The 24,025-nt window shown below is 39.7% G+C and overlaps 1 protein-coding gene across 2 annotated transcripts in view; it reads left to right on the top strand.

The window, feature by feature from the left end:
- Window positions 1–21,605, top strand: part of myo1ea (myosin IEa) — a 46,087-nt gene extending 24,482 nt beyond the window's left edge. Inside the window, exons 9-29 of one of the 2 annotated variants that reach the window (XM_054614125.1) lie at window positions 265–397; window positions 3,301–3,497; window positions 3,602–3,682; window positions 4,085–4,171; window positions 4,272–4,355; window positions 5,764–5,931; window positions 6,992–7,077; window positions 9,545–9,626; window positions 9,888–9,994; window positions 11,097–11,195; window positions 11,310–11,454; window positions 13,521–13,635; window positions 13,720–13,889; window positions 13,971–14,116; window positions 15,889–16,035; window positions 16,284–16,441; window positions 17,140–17,229; window positions 17,319–17,523; window positions 18,315–18,350; window positions 19,478–19,647; window positions 19,762–21,605. In XM_054614125.1, coding sequence (XP_054470100.1) covers window positions 265–397; window positions 3,301–3,497; window positions 3,602–3,682; window positions 4,085–4,171; window positions 4,272–4,355; window positions 5,764–5,931; window positions 6,992–7,077; window positions 9,545–9,626; window positions 9,888–9,994; window positions 11,097–11,195; window positions 11,310–11,454; window positions 13,521–13,635; window positions 13,720–13,889; window positions 13,971–14,116; window positions 15,889–16,035; window positions 16,284–16,441; window positions 17,140–17,229; window positions 17,319–17,523; window positions 18,315–18,350; window positions 19,478–19,647; window positions 19,762–19,838 — 2,583 coding nt within the window. In that variant the 3' untranslated portion in view covers window positions 19,839–21,605. The remainder of the gene's footprint in view (window positions 1–264; window positions 398–3,300; window positions 3,498–3,601; window positions 3,683–4,084; window positions 4,172–4,271; window positions 4,356–5,763; window positions 5,932–6,991; window positions 7,078–9,544; window positions 9,627–9,887; window positions 9,995–11,096; window positions 11,196–11,309; window positions 11,455–13,520; window positions 13,636–13,719; window positions 13,890–13,970; window positions 14,117–15,888; window positions 16,036–16,283; window positions 16,442–17,139; window positions 17,230–17,318; window positions 17,524–18,314; window positions 18,351–19,477; window positions 19,648–19,761) is intronic. The other variant, XM_054614134.1, reaches the window with a different exon arrangement.
- Window positions 21,606–24,025: the final 2,420 nt, after the last annotated feature.

The raw sequence follows: 24,025 nt of genomic DNA, 5'->3' as shown, positions 1-24,025 counted from the left end.
CAATAACTTAACACCCTCATTGGTGTTGTGTGTGTCTATGAACCTCATACCAGCGTTCATGTGGCTTCCAGCCTTCTTTTTACATTCCTCTCTCTCTCCATACCAGTCCTCTTTTGTTTTCTTTTCAAACGATCTCCTCCTGGTTTTGTTTACCAGTGAGACCGCAACAGGAGTAATTAAAGGTCATGAGCTAGGTACCACAGGAGTGAGTAAACCCACACTGCAGCCCTGATTTAGCATGTCCTTTTCCTTTGCTTTTCCCAGCATGCAATGGATGTGATCGGCATCTGTGCAGAGGACCGCTCCATGGTGCTTCAAATTGTGGCCGGAGTCCTGCACCTGGGAAACATCACTTTCAAGGAGGCAGGCAACTATGCTGCTGTGGAGAGTGAAGAGTGTAAGTCGTCTTTTAATGTGTTTCACAGTAACACAGGTAACAACCAAAGCCTTAACTTAACTTTGTGATATTTTTTGATTGATTTCAAACATTTATCTGGGAGGCTTCTAGGTTCATTCTGACACGTCTTGTGTGTTTTGGAAATCAATAGCTAACTGAGATAGGGAATGTTACCTCTGAAGCTTCACTTGAAGCTGCACAGCTTTGCTTTGAGATGCTAACACATTCTCATAATGAGAATGCTAACATGCTTATGTCTAGTCTCCTAGTCTACCGCCATGCTAGTGGCTCTGTGAGGCTGTAGTCGGGCCCAGCAGGGCTTTGAGCTAAATGCTAATGTCAGCATGCTAACATGCAGGTGTAGTTTTTTACTAGTTCGCCATCTTAGTTAAGAGTTTAACATTTACTAATCAGTACTAACAGATAAGGCCAATGGGAATGTCACTAGTTTTGTGGGTATTTGATAATTACCTAAATTAAACAAATTATTAATGCCAAAGTTATTAGAATTGTTTTAATTCATCCTCTCTGGAAAATGATATACCAAAATGTATGCAAATCAATCTAATAACTTGTTATCTACATAGATATTAATTAAAAATGAAAAACCCAAGTCAATGGGATTCATCCTCTTGGGACCATGAATGTATGAAAAAATAACATGGTAATCTATAAATAGTTGCTGAGTGTTTCCGTCTGGACCAAAGATGTCACAAAGCTAGTTTGGCTAAAAAGACTGATACAGTTCTTTGGTTGTGACTGAGGCTACAGACAATGGTGCTGATGTTCAAGTTGAGACTGAATTGTGGTGAATTTCTTTTTCTCATTACATTCTTGCCTTTTGGAGTGTCTCTCCTCTCCTCAGTGTCCTGAGCTGCCCTTCCCCGGTTGGTTTTGGAGGATATTTCTCTCTCACCACTTTCACTCCTTAAAGTTTTATTGTGTTAATGCAGGGCTGCAGCCAACTGTCTGACTAAAAATGAATTGGAAAAATACTTCTCCTTCTGTCCTCTTCCCTTTTGCCTTCTCTTGCCTCATTTTATTGGTCTCTGTTTTCTTATTCTTTCCCTTTATCCTTGCTCCTCACACTAAGTCTGTATGATGCAGATGAGAGTGCAGTTGCCCGTGTACAAAGCCTTAGTCTGTTCTGTGCAGACGTAACAGTGGCACTCCATAATCTCCGCTTTTCCTGTTTCCTCCAGTCTCACTTACTGTGTGCTTTAACTGCAGTGTGTTGCACATATGAAACTTCACCAGCCAAGTTAACTCGACCTACACTCAGCAACAAGAGTCGGTGCGTCATCTGTTGTTGAAAGAAATGTTGAGACTGCTAATTCTGACACTATTTTGGCTGGTTGGGGTATTATTTAGTTAAAAGTAACTTGATCCCGACAGTGACGTACTGTTTTGTAAAAAGTACTATTTTAAGCTGGAAAGGTTTTTAATAGGGGAATTATTTTGGCATTATGTGTCGTCAGCAAGGTTTTGACTTCACTTGATCCCTTGCGTCACAACATTGCATATACGTTCTGAATCGGCCTCTAACAGTGCATCCTTGAGGCTTTATAGTGAGTAAATTCCAAAGATGTAATTTTTAAAACAGATACCTTTGGTTTTGTGCTTACCTTCAGCTAAGCTGGAAAGTGGACTTTGTTGCAGCTAATTTGCTGCAGGCTATAGATTTATATTTAGTGAACAAATATGAGATTGGTATCAATCTTCTCATCTAACTTTTGGCAAAGAAAGCAAATACTTTCCCAGAATGTCAAACAATTATTTTATAAACCTATTGGGCACCAGAAAATATTAAATGATAAGATCATAACTCACTGCAGATGGAACTCTTATCAAATTTGTGAACGGTTTGTTCGGTTTTTATGTTGCACCACATGCAAACATCTAAAATCAGATAAGCAGAGTCAACATTGCAGAAATTAAGCATTGAGTGACATAATTATATTTGTGACAGACTCTCTCCTATTCCTCTCATTATCCACTGCCTCTTTGACTAACAAATGTCCTGCAGGGGAACTTATATGAGCATTGTTACCAGAAATGACATACTGTACACGGCCAGTGTAAAAGCCTTTGTATACAATCCATACTTTTCCTGCTGAACACAAAGAAGGACTTTTCCTTCTGATTTAAGCTGGCGTATGGTCAGTCACACCCTTATGTCCCATAAGGGGAGCTACTGCAGTGGTCTGAAGCATTCCCAGACGAAGTGAGTCTGCAGGCCTGAGAGCCATTTCCTTTTCAGGGAAGTGAGTCACTGTAATAAGGCAGGGAGGGGCTCTCAGGGGAGAATATCAACGCCAGGTCGGCACACATGATCTCTGGTGTTCTCAACGCCCTTTTATTTCAATGGTTTTGCGTCAATTTTGTGGCTTTACACCACATTTTGTGCATTGTGATTTCCAGTAGCAGCTTTTCTGATTTGTAAGACTCTATCACAGATTGATGAGAGTAAATGAAGTGCAAAAGGTATATTGTAGCTCTGAATTTGCAGTGGTTCTCTCTGCTATGCAAAGTTCACATGAGACTGGCTTTCAATTGTATGCAATCCTGCATGTTTATTTGCATACTGATTTTAAGAGAGATGTCTCTTTGTTGTTTCAGAGCATAAAACCATTCACATGCTGCTCTGTTTCTGAGTTTATCATAACAGAAAAGCATTACAGCAACAAAATAATATACATTAAGACATGCTTAAATAGCCTAATTGATTGTAATTACATTATTTTACAGTAGCTATATGTATATACTGTATATATATATATACCAGTGCAGTCTGAAATAAAAAGCAAATATTGATACAGTTAGGAAAATGATTTTGAATTATTTCTACATGTTTATTAATACTCTCTGTATTTTCCTCTCCTGTCTCTTCTGTTTTTCGACAGTTCTAGCTTTTCCTGCGTTTCTGCTTGGAATTGACCAGAACCGTCTGAAGGAGAAACTGACGAGCCGGAAGATGGACAGCAAGTGGGGAAATGCAGTGGAGTCCATCGACGTGACGCTGAACGTCGAGCAGGCTTGTTACACGCGTGACGCCCTCTCCAAAGCCCTGCATTCACGAGTGTTTGACTTCCTGGTCGAGGTATGAATACATGTTTGTACATTAGAGTTCAGTATTCATTAGTTATAAAGCTTTGATAACCTATAATGAAAATTAATTTGTGGAACACAATCTTTTGATTTCAGTCCATCAACAAAGCCATGGTGAAAGATCATCAGGAGTTTAATATCGGAGTGTTGGACATTTACGGATTTGAAATTTTCCAAGTAAGTGTTTGTTTTTGTTTTTTTCTCAGGCCGACACATGGCTGCTGGAATATTACCCTGCAGCAACGCATAAATTAGATTAACAGGTATTAAATTTGAGCATTTAAACAGATTAAACACAAAGGATAAAACTAATTTATAAAGTATGTGGATTAAGTTCTATCTCCTGATTGAGACAGCAGACCTCAACAAGCTTTTCTAATCTGATTACCTGTTTGTTCAGTTTGCTTAATGAGAGGTCTTGTTGATGAGATCGGACAGACTAAATGTTTTTGTATTATTTTGTTTAGCAAGAGCTTTTAGATTCCTTATATCAAGAACAGGTACTTAGTGGATATCTGTACTCATACTCAGCTCACTTAGTCTGTGTGGCTTTAATTAACTGTGTTGTCTCTTCATCAGAAAAATGGATTTGAACAGTTCTGCATCAACTTTGTGAATGAGAAACTTCAGCAGATTTTCATTGAGCTGACTCTGAAAGCTGAGCAGGTAAACTTCCTCCACAGTGTTCTCCTGTATTTGATCTGTATTGTTTTAATTTGCTGCCTCATTAGATGTTTTATATATTGACTCATGTGTCTCTTTGTAGGAGGAGTATGTGCAGGAGGGCATCAAGTGGACTCAGATTGAGTACTTCAACAACAAGATTGTCTGTGACCTCATCGAGAGCAAAGTAAATAAACCAATACATGAATAATAAAGTGCTGCATATGGATAACACACAGTAAATGAGAATTATGGATAGAGCTTAAACAACAAGTCAAATTAATCAATTACTTGATCTACACTACTTAGTGTCAAATTAAAATAATACATATTTTCTAGTTCCAGCTTCTTAATTGTGAGGAATTGCAAATGTTTTGGGTCTTATGTAATAATAAACCGGATATCTTCTGGTTTTCGATTGTTGGTTGAACAAAACAAGTGATTTAAAGACGTCCCATTGGCTTTAAGAAATTGTGATTTTATTTAATTCTTTTCAAGAAATTAACCCACAGATTAATCAATAATTAAAATACTCTTTAGTTGCAGCTCTTATTCATGTGATAAAGATGCTGGATATTCTTTTTATGGATCATCAGAAAAAAGCTATATTATATAATGCACTATTTTGCTATTTCAAATCATTTTGATTTGATCTGACTTGATTTTATAGTAGTTTACAACCTAAAACCAATAAATACCTGAAAACCAAAATACAAAATACACAATTCAGATGTCTCTCGGAATAGAAAACATGGCTAAAATACAACCTTCTTGGTGGAGATAATAAGCACAATGTTATTGAGAGCTTGTTAAAACACAATATTATTCACTATTGAATATGATCTGTAATAATGAGCATCTGTTTTATTGGCCCTCAACTGAGTTGCAAACTCCGGCCAAGTTTCTGCTCCGTGACTTGCAGCTTAATTTCCTCAAACATGCCAACATGCCTCTTAATTTGATTTATCTGCACCACTGAGAGGTCTAATCCATGAAATCTACAACAAGAGAGGAGCATATGATCTGTATCAGTGCCTGACACTTCAGCTCTTTGCAACAGACTCACTTTAGTTTGTCCAGTGACAACTTAACATGTGTCCTTTTTAACAGAGACTTGTGTTCTCTGATTTTGAGACACTGTTGCCACTGTGCAAACTGAAGGTCTACTGATCAACTCAGGACATAATGGAGCCAAAAAGGACTTCATGGGAGAGAGAGAGAGGCCGTGCTTCAGCTGCTCCACTGTTAGATTTACATGAACAGCTTATACAATTTATAGGTTTTGTATCTTTTTTTCATGATACTTGCTTATAACTAGCTACTTCCATCACAATTTCCCAGAGCCCAAGGCAACGTCATCCAATCCTTGTTTATTCTGAGCCCCAAAGTCACTTTATTTACTATCAAAACAGACTTAGAAAACCTGCAAGTTATTACAAGTGGAGAAGCTGGAACCATTAAAGTTTTTAGAATTTTTTCTTGATAAATTACTTTATTAGATTATTCAATTATCGATTAATTGTGCCACTTCTAGTACATATAATATGGAGAGTTTTAGAGCCAGTAATGACACAATGTTTTCTGTGTGATCCCAGAGTCCTCCTGGCGTCATGTGCATCCTGGATGATGTGTGCGCCACCATGCATGCGGTGGGCGAGGGAGCCGACCAGACTATGCTGCAGAAGCTCCGAGTCCAGATCAACACTCACGAGCACTTCAACAGCTGGAACCAGGGCTTCATCATCCACCACTACGCTGGCAAGGTCAGTCTGAGCGTGCTCATCTCAAACGCTGCACACATTTTTTGGGGGAGTTTGGGCCGTTTTTTCCTCAAGCTCACCCTGACAACTTGCATCATCTTGTTTTTGACAAACGACACTCTCATCTGATTGAATATATCTTTATATCTAATTTTTCATGTTTCTTACATAAATATTTATAAATACTGGTTACTAACATGCAAAGAAAAACGTACTCCTATGCCTCAATTCTCAAAAAAGAAAGATTACGAGTTCGGTATAATGTTTAAAGCAACCTCTATACACTTGCCTTTGCCATGTTATAAACGGTACTGTTTTATGCATAAAGTTCTCAGCAGGGAGCTGACAGCAACTTCTGGAAATAGAAAGTTATTAAAATGTCATTTTTTATGGTGTAGTATGATCTGTCATAAATACCAGTTATGCAGCTGGAACTTTAATCCTGGAGTCAGTGTCGTCATCTTCGCCCTTTTAAGTTTTTCTCCTCTAAACTAACACCACCTCTCTCTCCTCTCAGTTTATAGCTACAGTCCCTCCTCTTATGTAACAGTGTCTAACAACGTCATACATGTTAATCAGCCTTATGCAATTCAGATATTACGGTCTGTCTTTTTGGCATTTATTTTTCATTCTGGTGGTCTGGGCCGAGGTTGTCCTGTGTCATTCTCCAGATGTGTGATGGACTCAGCCTGGCACACACGCCGCAGGCTTAATGAGCCGTTCCATAAAGACTTGAGGGGCTCCCATGACCGGCCAGAAAAACATTCCTCCAGTCTCAGGCTACAGTATAGCAGAAATAACACGGTTTAATTTATACACTTTTAAACCGCCGCTGGTTTTATAAGGAAGCTAATCCTAGGGAGGTGTAAAGCTCGGTTCTGCTACCCCTCATTTTCTTTTCCCATAAAATTCAAGCCATTGATTTAAGCCAGAATATCAGTCACAGTTTTTTATTTTCACACAGGTGTCATCTGTCATTTTGTTGGAGGTTTCAAACGGTTCAACCTCGTCCACTTTGATAATTATGACTCTTTAGAAACGCCTCTGTGTGTCTGTCCTCCAGGTGTCCTACGATGCAGAGGGTTTCTGCGAGAGGAACCGAGACGTCCTTTTTACTGACCTCATTGAGCTGATGCAGAGCAGTGAAATGTAAGTAATTGCACATTGCACCGACATGTGGTGAGGATTTCTATGGTTCACACTTAAAGGGAGTCTTATATTTTGATGCATATGGTTATAATTGAATGTATCTGAATGAGTGTTTCAGACGTTCCAGTGCATCTGGGAGCTGGTGAGACACAGCAGAAGTGTGCAGGGCGGGGTAATGTCGTGCCCTCTGCCCTGAATCAAGTCTGGCTGCTGCTCCAGATATCTGGCTTTTGGGGTCTACCCAGTCAGGCCTTACAAGTGCAGTCTTTCTGTGGGGCTGCATTGAGGAGTCTGGTCCCCCCTGTGTTTTGGTTTCTTGGGATTTCTTTGTGTCAAAGTAGCCATCTGTGCAGACAGCCTGCATTGTCCATGTAACCCCTGCAGGCCTCAGCCACTGCTCACGCCTTTTGTGTGCACATTTTGTGAGGCATGAAAGGAGGTGACATCAAAATCCCATTAAGACACATGCTGGAAAATATATACATGCAGTATACAGCACATATAGGCATACAAGCATGCATACACACATAGACAAAAGAGTATGGCACAGTCACGCATAAAGGAAGCCTGAGTAGGAAGGAAGCAGACTTCATTCCTCCGAGCAGCAGGTCTGAATAGAGAAGAAAGGAGTGACCAGTATTGTCAGCTGGACAGTATTAGCAGACTTCTGGTCTATATGTGCACACAACCTGCTGATCCTTTCTTCTGCGTCCATAGCTTTGAGCCAGAAGTTTAAAAGCAAACAGTTTAAAAAAATACTAATATGAAAAAGCACTGAGAAAATAATGAATTGATAAACACCAAAGGCTGAAACATAAGCAAGTCTTAATAATCTGAATGTTAAGTAGCAGTGTGTGTCAACTTTAGACCAGGCCTAACAGTCACCACATTCTTATGTGAGTTTTCAAAGCAAAAAAACTGTTCAAAAGGAGCTAAATACTTTGAGCCTGAATGACAGATGTGCTGATCACAAAAGGAGCTTTCTTGAAGATCTTAGTTTCACAGTACTTTCTTTTCATTCATCAAATAATGTAAGTAGGCCCTTTGAATGTGCAGCCTTTAAATAAGTCATTGAAAGTGTTGATTTTACAACATAAACAAAAAAAGACATCATCTTCAATTTACTGCTCAAACGGTGGCATCATTCAATCTCAAAGCAGAGCCTCCACTCTGTCTAGAGTGTAGCACTTTTCCATAATGCAGGACCTTGCTGATACACGAGCATTTGAGACTTGAGATATTAAATCTTGGTTATAAATTTCTGCAGTATGGCTGAGTACATACCTGCAGATGGCTTTAAATGTACCTTTGTCACAATTAAAACCCTCACCTTCCTCTCTTAGCATTATATATATCAAGTTATATAAAAAAAGTTACAAATGAACCTTTAGTCTGAGTTTCCTAAAAGGAGATCAAAAGCCCAAACCTGAGCTACTTTAAAATATTCTTGAAATTGGTTGAGTGTTTGTCTTCAGTTGAGAGAAACCCGAGGATTTGGAAACTTCACAAATATCTGCTACATTCTGACCAGCAGCAACACATCATAGTGTAGTCCTGATGTTATGAGACACCACAATCTATGAACTGAACGTTGAGGATCAGAACAAAATGTTATTCCTTGACATCCAAGTGAACTGGGACCTAATAATCTTGCTGGAGGGAGTGTAAGAATAATAATAACAATAAAATGTTATTACAGAGCACTTACCAGAACAACGTACTAAGTGCTTCACAGAGAAAAAAAAAAGAAATAAAATACCAAAGTGAATGATAAAATACATGAGGGGCAAGATTAAACATGATAAACAAGAAATTAAGAGCCAATAGTATAAACAGGCAGCTCTGATAACACCAAGAATCAAACTATGTTTTAGAAGAGACTTAAAAGAAGACTCATTACATATACTGTTATTCTCCATCAGCCTTTTAGAAGAAAGTTTGCGTTGTTCTTAATTTTTCATCTCAAAAGCCCAAATATCAATCAGACGTGATCAATCATGTTATTTCACCAAGCATCAAATAATCACATACATTCCTCTATGGAGCAGTGGCCTTGGTGAGAGGTGTTTATACAAATACAGCACAGTGTGACCAAGCACACACACACACACACACACACACACACACACACACACACACACACACACACACACACACACACACACACACACACACACACACACACACACACACACACACACACACACACAATCTCTTGATTTCCCACCCGCCCCCAACTCAGACCTTCCCAAGTGGTTCAGGAATTTAAACCAGTGACCTTAGTCGAAGGTCCTTGGTTCTTTAATCATTAACTGCAATTTTTGTTTTTGGCTGCCAGGGAAACTCAACATTATTTTTAGCTCACAAACACTTTGTTTTTGTTCACTCTGTTTTCGTTGACACAAAGATGATACCTACCTTCCTGTGTCAGTCCTAACTCTGTCTCCTCACCTTTGTCCTTTAACAGCGCCTTCATCAGAGCACTGTTTCAAGAAAACCTCAACGCTGAAAAGAAGGGTCGACCCACAACTGCAGGCAGCAAAATAAAGGTGTGTGTTCAGCTAAGAGTGTGTGTGTGTGTGTGTGTGTGTACATGTGTGTTTGTACAGTATGTACCTGTCCCTCCTCTTTATCAGGGTCGCTGTGGTAAAGGCCTTTGAAAAGATACTGTGTGTTTGATGTTCAGTAGTGCGTCCTTCAGCAGTTAGTCAGTAATTCACTCTCAGCATTATGGGTTTCCATGAGACATCATTATGATCATCAGTATCATCATTACCTTTGTTGATCTTTGCTCTTACTGCATCCTTTAGAAACAAGCCAACGATTTGGTGAGCACACTGATGAAATGTACTCCGCACTACATCCGCTGCATCAAACCTAACGAAACCAAGAAGCCCAGAGACTGGGAGGAGAGCCGGTAAGTGACTGACCCGCTGTGTCCCCTGATGTCCCTCATGACTACAAACCATCCAGAGCCTATATCTATAAAACTAATAGCTGATAAAAGACACATTTATCAAGTGGCTCACTCACTACTGAGTGAGTAGCAGGAACAGACAATTAGACACAAGGATTTACCCTAAAGCAGCCATATTGTTCTGTCTTTTAAAAATACATATATACTATGAAAATATATCTCATTTAAAAAAAAAGTAAAATCCTTAAAATCTCAAGTAGCAATAAAATAAGAAATTGATGACTGGTTCTGCCTCCACGTTTCACCACACAGTGGTGAAAACTGTAGAAAACTGTAGAAAATTGTCTGTAATGGAAATGTAACTCTCTAAATTTTCTCACACAACAGGTAAACAATAGATTATTGTTCTGATCTGTTTTGCCTCCAGCTGTTTTATTTTCTTGCTCTTTTTTGGATGTTTTCTGTCCGTCTGAAGGCTAAGTCATGTGAGACGTTTTTCAGACATTGCCCCCCCCCCCCCCCCCTTTATCCCTTTGTTTCAGTTTCCCCGCTCTTTCCTCCTTGCTCACAGTCTTTGGGCTCTACATGTTCAGATGCAGAGTGCCGTTGTATTGTTCAGAGCCTATGACCTTCCTGTTGTGAGTCGGGTGCAGAGTTGCTCATTAATGAAAACCGGAACTGCTGTTTTCACAGGAAGTCTGAGTGTACTAAGTAGTGCTTAAGATCTTTGTTTGAGGGGAAAATTTTGCAAAACACAGCTAGTTTGCATACAATGACATCATTATACCTTCCGCTGGTGGAGCAGGAGCGTCATGCACCGTAGACCTGGTAGAAGAAATTGACCAGGTTGCCACTTGATGGGAAAACCCAGCAAGTGTAAAAGTCCCTCAATACAAAACCACATTCTGATGGCTCAGTGGTCAACATATATATTGAATATATATTAATATATATTTACTCCAATTTAAAGCTGAAACAATCAGTCGATCAACATGAAAGTAATCAGCAGCCATTTGGATAATTGGTTAATCGTAATTAATTAAAGATCAAAAATAAGTTTGTTAATTTTATCCTAATGTTGATCATTATCTTCTGTCTTAAGAGTAAAGCATCAAGTGGAGTACCTGGGTCTGAAGGAAAACATCAGGGTGAGGCGTGCTGGCTACGCCTACCGCAGAGTCTTCAAGAAGTTCCTCAACAGGTAACATGCCTCAGACTGTGAGCTCATACTAGAGGAGTGATCCTGATCCAAACCCACGTAGCCACTATCCTCATGTAAAATGCTTTTATCTCAAATGAACTTCCTGGTCCTCAGGTACGCCATCCTAACCAAAGAGTCCTGGCCAACATGGCGAGGAGACGAGAAACAAGGCGTCCTTCATCTCTTACGGTCTGTCAGCATGGACCAGGATCAGTTCCAGCTTGGACGTACCAAGATCTTCATTAAAGCCCCTGAGTCGGTATGTTTGACATCCACCGTCAGATATCCTGTTCTTTTGCACAAGTCTTTGCACTTTATGACACCATGTCTCTACAAGAAAGCAATCCAGGGAAATGTATTACCAAGCAGAAACTTATTCATTTGTTATTTATGTACAGATGTAAAACTAAAATCACACGTCAGAGTGTGTGCAGTCACGCAAAAAAAACCTTTTTTGTTGGCAGGGAAAAAACTGAACTCACCATTTTTACACTAAACACCATAAAAGGGCACTAGTGTCCCAAATCATGCTCAAATCCCTGATGTAGGGGAGGAGATTGAACCCGACCCTCGTACCACGTCAGCACTGAGTCAACACCGCTCTGGAACTAAAACACAAGTACAGACTGTGGTTGCAGAGTTTGGGGGGACATCGTAAAGGCTTGTCTTTTTCCACCATAACTACGTTTCTTTTCATGATTTCTATGAAAGCAGCACTTGTGTAATGCCCGTCTTCTCACTTATTAACATTTGTACACATCGTGCACGAAGGAGAGTGCACACACACAGTGATGCGTGTTTGTGAGCTAAAACACAGACATCTTAGTTTTAATTCAGACCTTACAGCTGATCCTGAATGCCTTTACTCATTCATTGCAGCCGTGCATGCCAAGAGTCCCCCATCCCCCACACTGCTAGACTGAGAGTCGTAGTCACTGAGGTGTGCTTGTGAAACGCAAATATCACGCAGGGTGGACCTCTGAAATGAGCTGCCAAGCTTCTCAAAACAAGCCTCTATGTCTGATAAGACACTGACACCAACTAATTAGTGGTGTGACTGAGACATCTTTTTTTCTGTTGGATGTAATAAGTCAAGTTTGTTTGACGCCACGCCAGATGTTGGAGAAGAGTTTCTCCTTTAAAGTGGTGATGGATGAGCAGCGGCTTACTGTCAGTCATATTTATTGTAGCCATGTATTAGATCTTTGTATGTTGCTTTTAAATGCTAAATAGGGGGCTTAGAGTAAATTATTGCTGACTGATTTATCAGTTAATTACATTAATATATGATTTATTTATAATGAATATAATTGTTAGTTGCGGTCCTAATAATAATCATCTTGTGTTAAATTCATCACTGAGTTATAAAAACATAAACCCCAGCAGCCGTTTGTTATTAGTTTTGTTACCTGGGAAGTTTAATCACTCGTCTGGTGAAAATCATTGAAGCCTCAATGATTACTTGGTTTTACTGTCTCAATTAATGACTCAGAGCATTTTTTGTGTTTGTGGTTTGTTCCTGTCTTGTCACATTGCGTCCTGCGGACAGCTGTGTCGATGCCAGGCCTGTTGCAGCAGTGAGCAGGATGTTTAGACTGGGAGGGAGAGGGCAGAGAGTTTGATTGCGAGGCCGATCAGGAAATTACATAGACTGATGGTCTGCTGGCACAGAGTCCGCTCCTTGAACAGGAAGTGGGGAAATGACTTCACAGCCAAAGAATAAATTATTATCTTAATGTGGATATTGGTAAGCATTGTATTGATCGTACCCAGCAGTAAAAAACTGTGCTGATGATAAGAAATGAATCAAACATTTTGCATTATTCCATTAAACCTAATACAAAGGATCAATAAGTTATCCTGCATTAAAGGATACGTTCACATTATTTCAAGTAAGCCTTAAAACACTACTCATTAACATTTCTTCTTCATATTGGCTGATAGAAAACTGCCTTCCCAACACATTTTGATGACAGAAACACAGAATAATATTGTAGTTTAGTTGAAAGCACTGAAGAAAACTGTCCAAAAAGGTCTGGGTGATATTGTTTGATGGTAAAATAATCTCTCAGCGATTTGATCCCTTCAATCAATCAGTCAGATGCATGATGACACTAGTTAGGAGTAAAACCTCCTCTAAACACTGAAAAGCCATAAAAATCTAAATGTTTAGATTTGTTCTTTGTGCAACTCTACAGAGGCATGTTCACTCTATGTGTGCAGTCATTCCTTCCAGTCGCTGTGTTTACATGTGTCTGTGTTTGGGTTTGAGCAGGTGTGCCTGTCTCTTACTGTATGTCGTATATCTTTTGTTTTTGTTCACAGCTCTTTCTGCTGGAAGAGACGAGGGAGCGCAAGTTCGATGGCTATGCCAGGGCCATCCAAAAGGCCTGGAGGAAATACATGGCCCGCAAGAAGTATGTCCAGATGAGGGAAGAAGGTGAGTGGAGCAACATTTTACAGCTTAATTCCTCTGTCAAAGTTCCTTCGTCTCCATCTCTCAATCACTTTCTCTTGGTTCTAGCCTCTGACCTGCTGGTGAACCGGAAGGAGAGGCGGCGACACAGCCTCAACAGAAACTTCGTAGGAGACTATCTGGGCATGGATGACAGGCCTGAGCTCCGGCAGTTCCTGGCCAAGAGAGAAAAGATTGATTTTGCAGACAAAGTCACAAAATATGACCGCCGATTCAAGGTTGGTCTCCTTCAGTCTGAAGCTTGCTCATGTCTCTTAACAACTAACAAAACATTCATGGAGTTCTTCTGTCATTTTAAGGGAATTAAGAGGGACTTGATCCTGACCCCAAAGTCTGTGTACCTGATTGGAAGAGAAAAGGTGAAACAGGGACCAGAGAAAGGTCAGGTGACAGAGGTGGTGAAGAGGAAGATCGAGGTGGAGAAGATCTTGGCGGTGTCTCTCAGGTACATTTCCCTCAAATTTGAGACAAACTGGGTTGTAATACTAAAATAATTACATCACTTCTATCAGATATCAACATAAACTCCTTGTTGAAACACAGTTTCTTACAGCTTTTCATTATTGCTTTCAGTTACTATTCTCTGGACAGGATTTTGCTCAAGTATTTTATTCCTTTAGGGGGTTTAATGGAGTCTTACTTTAGTAAAAGCAAGCACCAAGGATTTTTTAATCACCTGTTCCCCATGCTGTTCATGCATTTATGACCACCACATGTTCCAAACAAAACTAGTCCATATAAACAAATTTGGAACTCATTCTATCTACATAAGTCAACTTTAAGCCCTGCATCCTTCTGCTACACAAACAATTTAATTCCTGCTGCATTTGCATTTAGGTTTATTTCAATGTCCAGGACGTGGACAGGCATAAAGTTGTCAAGCTTACACAGCTTAGTTGAGGAGCATCACATTCGTCTACTCAAAAACAAAAGAGCACATCGCAGGGAAAACAATATAACATAATATAAAACAAAAACAATAATAACAGTGCCTAAATACCAAGATTTGCAGTGCATGCCAATATACTCTAACAACATACTGATATTTTACCTGATGTGCATCAAACTTTTTTGCAAATACAACAACACATTTCTTGGTATGTCTCTCGAACAGGGTTCCTTTGGAAAAAAAGATTAAAGTTAAATGCACTTGCAAACGCCCTCCCAAAACTTGCCCGTTCTTTTATTTTAAAGCTGATGTCTTGATTCACACTGTCCTCACTGGGACCCAGAGCTCTCCAGGGGCATTATGGGTGCTAAAGACCAAACAGAAAAATCCACACAGTCCGTCACCAAGTGTGTTTTGACTACATACCATTGACTGTTTATAGCTACATACACAAGGCACAAGATTATTCTGACATGTACTGTTGTTGTGAGCATAAAATATATCTGTACAAGTATAGCAGTACCTAATTAGTCGTTTCCAAAACAAGACAATGGCGGCTCAACATGAAGCATGGGCGCACCATATAATCTGTAAACAGTGCACTGCAGAAAGTCATGAATCTACTTCAAAGACACAGACTGGATTCCAAGTCACATAAGTTCCCATGTTCCTGTAAATGTCACTCAAGGGACATTGAAAACATGTGTAGTATGTTAAACCTGTCTCTTGTATATATGACTGTGTGTCTGTCCCTTTGTGTGCAGGCCTGACTGATGGTCCTTGGAAATGCTATGCAGTCAAAAAATTCTCATGAAAGAATGTAGCCTAGTTAACTACAAAGAAATGAAAACAAATGTATAATACAAGGAACTGAGAGACTCTTTGTTGCCTTTGTTGTTGATGGGAACGCTGTATTTCTTGTTTTAGAGGTAGAAATCAGAGCATGTGGCTTTTGAGTCAGTGGGTTAATATGGACCAGGTGGTGCAATGAGCGAAAGCAGGAGTTGTAAAAAGCTCATCAGAGAAAAAACTCCACCTCTCTGAGAGCAACAAAGTATCCTTGTGTGTGTTACGGGCACAAGCTGTCTTCCCTCTTCAGATGTGAGCCGCTTTGTGAGCCCCCCTCTGTTTCTATGCAAATGTGAAAGATGATTCTGAATCTCCATCTTAACTTCCATCCAAACGGAACAGTGAAGGAGCAGTGGAGTGTCTTTGAAACATTAAAAAACAATCTTGTGAATGCATTTTTTCCTTCAGGGAGATTCGCTTCATGTCTCGAGGATTTTAAGTTTTGTATCTCAATAAGGGTCATGTTCATGTTTTTGCAGTACGATGCAGGATGATTTCATGATCATACACGAGCAGGAGTACGACAGCCTTCTGGAGTGTGTCTTTAAGACGGAGTTCATCAGCTTACTGGCCCGCAGGTTTGAGGAGAAAACCCAGAGGAAGCTACCTCTCAAGTTTAGTAACACGTAAGTAAACACATGCCGAAGTTAAGACAATAGATCAACCACAGTCGATAACTTAACTTATTGTTTTAAAGGACATATCTTGAGTTTAACTTTATTAATTAGACTTTAAATCAGACTGGTACTAAACATTTATTGTTAATAAGTTAGCATTTCAAAACCACTGGTTAAGCAGAGTTAGACACTTCAAAAAAATGACCAAAAGAAGTCACAGGGACCATTTAATGAGAGCTTCATTTTTTGTCCCTCAGACTGGAGATGAAGTTGAAGAAGGAGAACTGGGGCTTCTTGAGTGGGGGCGGCACCCGGCAGGTGCTGTTCGTTGGGGGTCAGGGAGACTTGCCTGTGCTGAAGCCTTCCAGCAAATCTCTGCAGGTCAGCATCGGCCCTGGACTTCCCAAAAACACACGTGAGTATTTACAGACCTGAAGTACAGCAATGACCTCGTACTCACAGCGAGATGTGATTACTTTAACCTGACGGGTGGAATCATGTCAAGTGATGAAGTTGACCCATGAATTTGACAACGTCAGAAATTCTTACCAAAAATGTTAACTCCAACTACTCATCACTCAGAACCAGCCTTATGACTTGAAACTGTTTAAAGCAGTTAGTCTCAGCAGCATATTCAGGGAGAGCACAGACATCTCAGTGTTAAGAATATAAACCTATAGAAGCATATCACCTATGTATGATGTGCAATACTTATTTTGATATGCTTTAACCTGAAGCAAAGTACTTTATGTACATTAGGACATATACTGTTTGTAGAAACTGTGACTGTGAGAGCCACAATAGATAATGTCTTGTTGTTTTAACTGAAGTTTTGTTATTATGTTTTTAGTCTTTATTTAGATTTATTTAGACTACATCATATTTCATACATTTTTGCACTATATTTTTTTTATTCCATGTAACACAAACTTTAAAAAGCATGAATTAGTATTATTAATCTGTTGGTCTTACCTTTGATAAGAGTTGAAAATTATAATTAACTTTTTTGAACTTATATGTCTTGTTATGTATGTTACTTGTTACTTTCACAAAAATGACTCTGTCCCAACTCAAAAGTATACACCTCCATTACATCGTATTTTTCATCCTCAGGCCCCACCAAGAAGAGCTTCACTCAGGTTCGCTCCAATTCATCCAGAACTCACCAGCACACCCCCTCGAGGGCGGCGCCGGGACCTCCAGGTACGTCATCCATCACACAGGATTTGAACAGGCTTCTCTTACATCCATGTGGACTGTCTAAGACAAACTTCTTCTTTTTTGTGTTGCAGTTGCTCACCAGAATGGTGGCCTTAAAAACACCAACCACGTAGCCAATCAGAGGAACTCGCAGCATCACAGCCAGAGGAATCCCTCATCCGGGAACGGGACACGCCCCTTCCTGCCCAGCAACGGCAACCAGCTGAAGGAGCGAGGCGGCAGCCGGCCGCAGCCCAACCTGGACTGTCTGAAAGTGCCTGATCAAGGAGCTGCAGGGTGAGACGCTTGCACAAAACACAGTGAATTAAAACACACCAGCCACACAGTAAATACAGGAGTAGACTAAATAACACACACATACACATAGATGCCATGTCAGGAATAAGGACTTCCTACTGTACAAAGGTGGATCAAATTAAACTGAATGCAGCATCGGACAACCCTTCATACCTTATAGCTCACCAAATCCCTGTTATTTCCATCCTGTGACAACTCTTTCTGTCTTATTATATAGTTGAGAGACTTAGATTGTGTGATCATGTGTTAGTGTCTTTGTTGACATCTCACTGCGTAGAAATGGAAAATCTCAGTGTCGCACTACTAAAGAAAACTTGGGTTGGTCGGGCCTGTGTTGTTGCATTTTGATTGGCCTGAAAAGTGTTGATTGTCATTTTCCCAAAAGGCCAGACCCCCTTTTCTATTTCCATTAAAGGGAATCTGACGAGTATGACTAACACACTTTAATAGCTGACGTATGCTGCTAATTATCATTCAGCCTAATATGACTCCACTGTGTAGCATTTAGTTCACATATAAAGCTCTCTCCCATTAGGTACTTAACATTCCTTTGTCTAGTAAGCGTATTAGCACACAAAAGATCATTTATATATTTATTTTTTTATTTCTACAATATGTTTATAACTGCTGAATTTGAGGAGGTTTAAAGGCAGTATGGTGCAGTGTCTCACGTCACATGCACACACATCATTTATATGCCCACACACAAACTAATGCACACACTTGTGTTTTGTAATTTTGCATAATTTGGATGATTTATTCTTTTGTAGCAATGGAGACAGACGGCCAGCTTCAAATGGAGGAATGTGAGTTGGAGTGTTTGCCGTGTTTTGGGTGGTGGTTTAAGACTAGAAGACCTTTCAGCAGAAGGATATGTTAATGCTTCTTCTCACGTACATTTTGGTTTTTTAACTGCAAAGAAGGCAAAGTTCAAACTCTTTAAAGGAGCCAAATGTAGTCCGCAACTAATATTTAATACTCGGCTGCTGCTCAATTTCTTTGATATCAAATTGGAATTATTTTACAATTCCTTTTAGTACAATAGATCTTTCATTGGTGTATGAAAGATCCTTGAATTAGTTTTTGTACTGAAAGAATCCCTGCTGTGCACTTCTTCTGATGCCTCATTTCTATTAAAGAGATGAACATTGAAGATGGAAGTTGCTTTCATGTACACAGACCTCACTGGGAGGCCTACATGTTTTACCTTATAAATGCATATAATTCATTTGTAAAATCTAACTATTGACACTTCATTTATTCTGAATTATTTGATCCCCAGTTAGTTGAATAGTTGAGTAAAGTTGTTCACTCTCATTCTTGAATTTGACAATCGGCATTGTGTTAAATACTAATTTTAAAAGAGAATATATATATATATATATATATATATATATATATATATATATATATATACACAGTATACATAGGTTTTTTTCCAAGTAAATGAAAGCAGCCAGTATACAGAATAACAAACAGAAATCTTAAAGGTACCACTGACTCTGGATCAACACTCTGCTCTGAAAGGCTTCCTGAAATGAAAATGTTTTTTAGTCTCAGTGCATTTGTGGTAGATAAAGTGTGGACTCAATCACCATCTTGTGGCGGATCTTTGAACAGCAACAGCTTGTTAAAAATCGAGCCAGAGGCACTATTAATACCGACGTGCATTAATAGTCACTGTCAGGTGACACCTGTTTTGTTTTTTTTGATCACAATATGTTGTGGAACAATTTGAATTGGAGTCAAAAAAATGTAACATAACAAGATGGTGATTCAAACAACACAAAAACACCTCACCTAAAAACAGCTTCTTCTGACTTAACTTCACAGACACCTGCAGCACAGTGAACTGAACTTCTACTACTGTAGCACCTTCTTGCAGATGTTGACAGTCGTGTGGTTTCCCTCTTTTTTTCTCTTAATGCCTCAGAGCCCACAGACCGTCAGCCAGCAGGCCTGCGCCAGGAGGAGGACGACCCAAACCTGCTCCCAAACCCAAACCACAGGTGCCCCAGTGCAAAGCTTTATACGCCTACGACGCTCAGGACACGGACGAGCTCAGCTTCAACGCTGACGACCTTATTGACATCATCAAAGAGGGTAAGATGGCTAGCTTTTTAAAAATAATTTCCGTGATATCGTATTGTACTTGAATGTTTGTGTCAGATATCAGCTTGAAATGGGGCCTCTAATCTAGTCATGTTTGTTGGGTAGATGCATCCGGGTGGTGGACAGGACGACTTCGTGGAAAGCAGGGACTTTTTCCCAACAACTACGTCACCAAGGTCTAGGAGCTGCCGGTTTACAGCTCGAGGAGGAGAGCCTGCTGCATCCCCACTGACCCTCTCTGAGGACGGGATGGAGCTTAAAGTCACAGAGAGAAGCACCGCCAGACTCCTTGAGGAGAGAAACTCACACTTCCTGCACTGCTGCCTTGCAGTGAATGAATGTAACTCTCGGTTACACCACCAGACCAAAAGAACGTCAGGCTTGAAATGAGGCTCTGCTTTAAAGACAAGAACTCTGTTTGACCCTGGGGTCTGTTTTCCTCCACAGTCTCTTTCAGTACTGAACAAAACTATTTATTGTATTTATAGCTTTCTGTATTCTCCTTACTGTCATTTATATCTCACTGAGGATTTGAGCTCAAATATATTTGAAGCGTTGGAATGAAGTATGCTTAATCTGTGGGACCAGGCTTGTGATTTTTATTCTCAGATGAAGGTTTGATTGCTTAAATCGAAGGTGATCGCCTCAGTGGCAAAACTGACGCGACCGCTGCTTTACCAGGAATATTTATTTTTGCTCAAAACTGTAACTTCTTACAGGGAGCGGCGTTTCGGTAAATCATCACACTGTGATTTTTAATGATTTTAAATACCAAAGCGATAAGAATTTTAATAGCTCTGAAAAAAACATTTAGAAGGCATTGTGGTCAAGTGGTGAATCACCTGGAGAACTATCATCTTTATTTGTTTGTTGTTTTCGTTTCACACCAGTATATTTTAGACACAGAGTATAGGCGATGTATACTGTAACCTGAGCATGCTGTCTGTGGTGTATTAGCACTTTATTGGTACAGGTACTACCTTGGACACAGACATCTTCACTCGTTCATGCCACAGCCGGTAAGTCAAGTGTATGAAGGACAAGTTGTAAAGCGAGCAATAAGCTGAGTTACTGAAGAGAATCATTTGTTTACAAGAAATGATAAAACAGGCATTTTGGATCTGATTCTGTATATGTGTTCATATTTTAGAAGTACGCCTGTTGTTGGTAAGAGTTTAAATTAATGTTTTTTGTATTTTCTTTGAAAGATCTTTGCATTCTAATTTTCTCTGCTTTTGATACTCAAAAGGCTGCGTTGTTTCCGGTTCAGCTACAGATTGATAATAATGCTTAGCACAAATTAGGGTGAATGGATTTTTGTTTTGTGCATAGGTTGTTTTTGGTGAAAGACATTTGTTGATATTTTTCCGTGGCACTACAAAGAATTCCTTTTGCTTCTGCACATCTTTTGCACTGCTGTTGTATTACTTACACATTCCTTAGTATTTTTTTTTTATCAAATAACCACATTATGCTCTACTCATTAAAAACAAAAACACCTGGGACTTCTGTCATGGATCTTCTGCATCATCAAATATGGTTTGATCTTGGATGGTTGAAAACATCCTTGTGCAATACAAAAAACAGTGGATGAGTCTTTTAATAAAGCATGTAATATTGTATTTTTAAATGCTTTGTTTTGTTTTATTATCAGAGAACGTATACAATGAACAATGATCAATCAGATGTTTATGTATTTTAACATATTTACATGCCTTTTGGACTGCAGTCCTACAATTTACAAATACGTAGATCATTAGTTCAGGCTACTCTAACAGACCAGACCACACTAAATAGTCGGGGGTTTTTTTGTTGCCATTTAGTTGTTTTTCCGCACTTAATAAATTCATTTTTATATAGTTTTTGGTGAATGTTAATGTTTATTTAGAAGCAGTGCCTCAGAGTTCCCCTACATGATCAAAAAACTACCTTTTCTGTCCAGAATAAAGTTCAAGTGAAGAATTCGATAAAAGACCTGAATTGTATTTTTATGATTAAGCATTGTTTGGGACTAAAATTGTCAAATTAAAAGAATAAAAATAAGTGCTATTTGAATTGTATAATTTATACTGCATTTCAGGTATAAAAGAAGACATGATAATAATCTAACAATACTGGGGCCAAAAATCATTGCAGGACATTTGTTATCTAACTTTTTGTGACACCTTTCACTAAGATAAAATACCTTTTTCATGGAAGGGATTTTGGCATGCCACAGTAGGACAAACAGGTTTAAGTCATCAAAGTAACTGTCATGAGCGCCTCCTGCCTTGCAGAGCCATCGTTACTGATGCTTTTGACACCTGTGCTTTTCCTGATACAAGGAAACCGTCTGCCTATAAAAACGTCCATCTGAAGCAACTCTCCTTTAAATAGTGTAGAGAAGCCTTAAAAGTCATTTCTGAGATTATAACCCGACCTGCAGTATTTTACATCACATCTTTGATTCGGCTTCAATCAATACATTAGTTTCTATCTCCTAAACATCACTAAATCATTGCTGTATGTTTAGTATCAGTCACCAGAAACTTAATAAAAAACACAATGTGCTGTTAATGTTTGAGTGCAGCACATCAGGCTGTATGTATTTGTAGTTACTGTGTTTTCTTTTTTAAGGTCCAGCTCCTCTAGTCTTCTCAAATTGTCTTTTGTACTCCACTAGAAGTTCTTGGTTTATGTCCACCTGGTGGCTGCAGTAGGTACTGTACTTGATCTTGTATTTTCATTTTAACTCAGTTTCATTTGAATTCCTCAGTCAGGATAACTCTTAACTCTTTCCATGTATTCGCTTTGAACATCAGAGCTGGACTTTGCACGCATCACCTTTATTTCACCTCAGAAAAACTGACCTCAATAGCCCATCTTTAAAACTTAAATCTTTAAGTCGCCTCTGTTCATCTTTGTCTCTCTCTCTCTTACAGTCATTTTACTCACATTTTGATTGGTTATGGGGAAAACAGAATCATCGATTTGAATAAATTTGGGTTTAGAGAGAAGGGTGACATTGGTGGTTCCAAACCTGTGGGTTGTGACCCCCACAAGGGACTCCAAGATGTTCCACTATATAAAATATATATATAAAATATATATATATATATACAGTGGGTACGGAAAGTATTCAGACCCCTTTAAATTTTTCACCCTTTGTTTCATTGCAGCCATTTGCTAAAATCGAAAAAGTTCATTTTTTTTCGCATTAATGTACACTCAGCAACCCATCTTGACAGAAAAAAACAGAAATGTAGAAATTTTGCAAATTTATTAAAAAAGAAAAACTGAAATATCACATGGTCATAAGTATTCAGACCCTTTGCTCAGTATTGAGTAGAAGCACCCTTTTGAGCTAGTACAGCCATGAGTCTTCTTGGGAATGATGCAACAAGTTTCTCACACCTGGATTTGGGGATCCTCTGCCATTCTTCCTTGCAGATCCTCTCCAGTTCTGTCAGGTTGGATGGTGAACGTTGGTGGACAGCCATTTTCAGGTCTCTCCAGAGATGCTCAATTGGGTTTAGGTCAGGGCTCTGGCTGGGCCAGTCAAGAATGGTCACAGACTTGTTCCGAAGCCACTCCTTTGTTATTTTAGCTGTGTGCTTCGGGTCATTGTCTTGTTGGAAGGTGAACCTTCGGCCCAGTCTGAGGTCCTGAGCACTCTGGAGGAGGTTTTCTTCCAGGATATCTCTGTACTTGGCCGCATTCATCTTTCCTTCAATTGCAACCAGTCGTCCTGTCCCTGCAGCTGAAAAACACCCCCATAGCATGATGCTGCCACCACCATGTTTCACTGTTGGGATTGTATTGGGCAGGTGATGAGCAGTGCCTGGTTTTCTCCACACATACCGCTTAGAATTAACGCCAAAAAGTTCAATCTTGGTCTCATCAGACCAGAGAATCTTATTTCTCATAGTTTGGGAGTCCTCCATGTGTTTTTTGGCAAACTCTATGCGGGCTTTCATATGTCTTGCACTGAGGAGAGGCTTCCGTCGGGCCACTCTGCCATAAAGCCCCGACTGGTGGAGGGCTGCAGTGATAGTTGACTTTGTGGAACTTTCTCCCATCTCCCTACTGCATCTCTGGAGCTCAGCCACAGTGATCTTTGGGTTCTTCTTTACCTCTCTCACCAAGGCTCTTCTCCCACGATTGCTCAGTTTGGCTGGACGGCCAGGTCTAGGAAGAGTTCTGGTCATCCCATACTTCTTCCATTTAAGGATTATGGAGGCCACTGTGCTCTTAGGAACCTTGAGTGCTGCAGAAATTCTTTTGTAACCTTGGCCAGATCTGTGCCTTGCCACAATTCTGTCTCTGAGCTCCTTGGGCAGTTCCTTCGACCTCATGATTCTCATTTGTTCTGACATGCACTGTGAGCTGT

This window comes from Anoplopoma fimbria, chromosome 2, assembly GCF_027596085.1.
Source record: "Anoplopoma fimbria isolate UVic2021 breed Golden Eagle Sablefish chromosome 2, Afim_UVic_2022, whole genome shotgun sequence".
NCBI lineage: Eukaryota > Metazoa > Chordata > Actinopteri > Perciformes > Anoplopomatidae > Anoplopoma > Anoplopoma fimbria.
This window is presented reverse-complemented; position numbering and strand designations above follow the sequence as displayed.